We start from the raw sequence: 3,997 nt of genomic DNA, 5'->3' as shown, positions 1-3,997 counted from the left end.
ATAAAAATATATGGCACAAAATTTCGTACGCAGATTAATCGCGTTTAAATTCCGTAAATTGATCGTTTTGCGCGTAGTACTTTCAACCGTTTCATCGTTGTCATCGTCGGTTTCGCAAGCACTATCCTCCGACAGGGGATGAACCTCTTCGATTTCCTCACCGATTTCTATTTCTATTTCTTCACCGATTTCTTCACCGATTTCTATTCTCACGTCAACGTTCATTATCGTCGATCGCTCGTTCACTAATGAGATTCGCGCGTGGTTACAAGAGAGGCCTAAGGAATGCTTTATATTCTACCCCTACTCCTGATTAATCATGTGACACATTTTTTACCCTCTCTCAAATTATAATGAGTCATTTCATAAGTTTCACTTTGCAGTATTTTAAAATTGCTATCTTATCTCTGCCCGACAAAAGAAATGTACACCCGCTAAATAGCAACTACCCCGTTTGCAGAGTCTTTGAGTTTAGCCGCATAGTTTTTGTTATCTGAGCAGTCTATTTTTCAAAGATGTGGGGGAACGAAAATCGTTACCTTATCTCTTTCCGAGAAAAGAAATGCACACCTGCTAAATAACAACTACCTCCGTTTGCAGCCTTTGAATTTAGCCGCATAGTCTTTTGTTCTCTTAGCAGTCTATTTTTCAATGATGTGGGGGAATTAAAATCTTTACCTTATCTCTTTCCGAGAAAAGAAATGCATACCTGCTAAATAGCAACTACCTCCGTTTGCAGTCTTTGAATTTAGCCGCATAGTCTTTTGTTCTCTTAGCAGTCTATTTTTCATTGATGCGGGGTAACGTGAGTGGCAACGTGAGTGGCAACGTGAATGGCAACGCGAGTGAGAACGATAATTTTTTTATCAGTATAAAACAATTTGGATCGAGATGAGTTCTTCAACCGTCGAGCGATCAGTTCCTTGCAACCAGGCATCGGTAACTGATCGTCGCCAATTAACAAGTTACAAAAAATGTAAGTATCTTTTCTGATATTATTTTTAATATCTTTTCTGATATTATTTTTAATATCTTTTTTTAAAAAAATTTCCGATTAATATAAAATATTTTTTCAGATGATTTCCAACATCAATATAAGGCAACTTACCCGCTGGCCGCACGAAGTACGCGTGATACGCGTACAATCACCCACGCTATTTTGGGTAAAGTTAACAAACGGAGAGAAGGCTCATTTGGAGATGCTTGAACAATTGACTGCACATATGAGGATTGCAGCAGCCAACCTCATGCTGTTACCACATGAAGTTACAGTGGGAACCCTTGTTGCTATCCGAGAAGGTTTAAAGTGGCAAAGAGGAATCATCGATGATGTTAGTGCTACGTCGATTACGGTACATCTTCGCGACTGGGCTCGCAAAACCTGTAGACTACCTTATGAGTGTTTCCGACTGGACGAACGATTCTGTGAATTAAAGTGGCAAGCGATACCGTGTGTTCTAGACGGAATCTTGCCTCGGCGAGCCCAGATATGGACGGAGCAAGAGATCACACTCGCTAAAATTATCATGGAAAAAGCGCGGGGGTGGATTACCGTCAATGATATTCTCTCTGGCGATGCGGCTCTTGTTTCGTTAATTAGAGTCGGGCAAACAGAAAATGTGGACCCGGTAGATATGTCAACTTTATTCATACACCTGGGTATTGCAAGAAATTTCATCATGTGGATCGATACGCCGGCTGAATGAATTACACCGAAAGGGCCTTAAGTCCGTTCGTATATCCGCTTCTTTAAGCATCATTCATTGTGCATTTACGAACACACATATGGAAGCGGATAGAAACGCAGCACGTGATTTTCAGTCGGTCGCTCGTCAGTCGGTCGCTCGCCAGTCGAGGAGTACACATCTTAAAATTGCTAGTATTGTTTTTATTGCTTCTGTTGTTTTTATTATTGCTTGTGTTGTTTTTTATTATTGCTGTTGTCGTTTTTGCTGTTGTCGTTTTTTGCTTGTATTGTTTTTTTGGCTTTTGTTGTTTTTTTGGCAAGACCTGTTTTAAATTAAAACAAAAAAATTTTTTTGCAACATCCTACTTTAAAAATGAGTTGCAGAGATTATTTGATGAAGATCTGCGCCAGGAGTGACTGCAAGATGTTCCACGAGGTCCGGCGGTGTACAAAGTCGGTGTGCCTGTCAGGAACGACGTGCAAATTCGTCCACCTCAACCAGGATGAGGTGGATGAAATTAATCATCATCATGTGCGGCCGATGACGGAAACGGCGTTTTGCGAACTAAAACGCCTAGCGTACCTGTTACGCGAAACGTACCCGCCGGATCAGAGGCCTCACACGTGCACAAAGACTTTACTCGGAGAGTGCATGTGGGAGTGCCTCTCTTGCGAGAATGGAACATTTCCCAGTAAGTTTTTTTATTTTTTTTTTTTTTTTTTTTTTTTTTTTTTTAATTTTTAATTTTTTAATTTATATTTTTAAAATTTACAGAGGATAACACGCCGAGATGCAACTTCTGTCAGGTGCAGCATTTCAAAGGGATCCAGGCCCTAATTTGCGGTCACTCCTTTTGCACACCGTGCATGAAAGTGATACCATTTGCCATGCAGGGCCAAGTGCCCAAACATCTCTGCACGGTGTGCAAACAGTGGAAGGTGCAGATCAATCTATGTAAGTATATTTGAAATAAATTTTAATTATTTAAATACATTTTATTTTATACCCTGTTAATAATTTCTTTTTTTTGTTTCAGACACTGACTAAGGACTCCAAAATTAATTTATAAGTTTAGGTTAAGTTAAGTTTAAGTTTTATTTTTATTATTTTCATTTTTCTTTTTTATATATTCATTTTTATATTTTATATTATATTCATTTTTGTATATTTTTTCATTTTTTCATTTTTATTTTTCTTAATACACCTTTAGTTTATAAGTTTAGGTTAAGTTTTATTTAATATTTTATTTTTATTATTTTTGTATTTGTATTCTTTTTATATATTCATTTTTATATTTTATATTATATTCATTTTTATATTTTATATTATATTCATTTTTTGTATATTTTTAAGTAATTGAACAAGTTTATTAGTTGTAAGTTTTTTAATAATTAAAAATACATAAGAAATAAAATATGTTTTAATATAATATTTTCTATCTTATTTAATACCAAAAAATTATCATACAAACATAAAAATTCAATTAAATTAAAATTACATTAAAAATAATACAAGTATAAAAACATAATCATAAAAACATAAAATTACATTAAAAATTACATTAAAATTACATTAAAATTACATTAAAAATTACATTAAAAATACCTTTAAAATTACATTACATACATTCAACGCAAAAACGACAGAAGCAAAACAACATAAGTAAAACAACATAAGCAAAAAAATACAATATACGCAAAAACAACATAAGCTAATGCAACTGCTCATAGCTGGCGACGGATCGGCATACCGGGCACACAACCGTAAGCATAGTGTACGGACGCGGGGGGCCTTGGCACTTTAGGGCACACGTGTAGCAATACACGTGCCCGCAACTGGACGCCCCGAACGTGTCTAACACAATTTCGCCGCAGCACACTATGCACTCAAGTTTTTCGTCGTGCCCGATATGCCGACGTTGGCAGTCCGTCCTGTTGCACCTGCCGGCCTTGTAGTCCCCGCAGATGATGGAATTCTGCAGGGTGCGTCCAACTTCGTAGCGTAATTTCGCTGACGTCAATCCGGTGGCCTCGTAACGAGCCTGCTCCACACTCGTTACATGCAAGAATCTGCATTGCGCGTTTGTGCACTTCTTATTTTGGTAATTGAAACAATACCTGTAAGGGTGCACAAACGCACAATAACTATTCGAGCAGGCTCCTCGCTGGAAGTCGCGGCAGAGCTGTTGTTTTTGAGCTAAAAACATAAAAATACATATTATATATTATTTTATAACAGATTAAATTATTTTTCTAAATTGTATTATAAATTCTATTATAATACATACCTGGTTCCCCAAAATATGCCAT

General features: G+C 36.7%; 2 protein-coding genes across 2 annotated transcripts; one reads left to right on the top strand and one right to left on the bottom strand.

Annotated features, from left to right (window-relative positions):
* The first annotated feature begins 1,081 nt into the window (after nt 1-1,081).
* LOC139112696 (uncharacterized) lies at nt 1,082-2,949 on the top strand. Its single transcript, XM_070673768.1, has 3 exons — nt 1,082-2,379; nt 2,463-2,642; nt 2,725-2,949. Exons 1-3 carry the CDS (start codon nt 2,061-2,063, stop codon nt 2,733-2,735), a joined length of 510 nt encoding a protein of 169 aa, XP_070529869.1. The 5' UTR covers nt 1,082-2,060; the 3' UTR covers nt 2,736-2,949.
* Nucleotides 2,950-3,399: 450 nt separating this feature from the next.
* On the bottom strand, nt 3,400-3,997 carry LOC139112691 (zinc finger CCCH domain-containing protein 10-like). The gene is made up of 2 exons (XM_070673763.1): nt 3,976-3,997; nt 3,400-3,884 (listed from the first exon to the last, which is right to left on the bottom strand). Exons 1-2 carry the CDS (start codon nt 3,995-3,997, stop codon nt 3,400-3,402), a joined length of 507 nt encoding a protein of 168 aa, XP_070529864.1.

The sequence above is a fragment of the Cardiocondyla obscurior genome, unplaced genomic scaffold (assembly GCF_019399895.1).
Source record: "Cardiocondyla obscurior isolate alpha-2009 unplaced genomic scaffold, Cobs3.1 scaffold41_0_353218, whole genome shotgun sequence".
Taxonomy (NCBI): Eukaryota; Metazoa; Arthropoda; class Insecta; order Hymenoptera; family Formicidae; genus Cardiocondyla; species Cardiocondyla obscurior.
The sequence above is the reverse complement of the archived record's forward strand: the minus strand, read 5'-3'. Positions and strand labels throughout refer to the sequence as shown.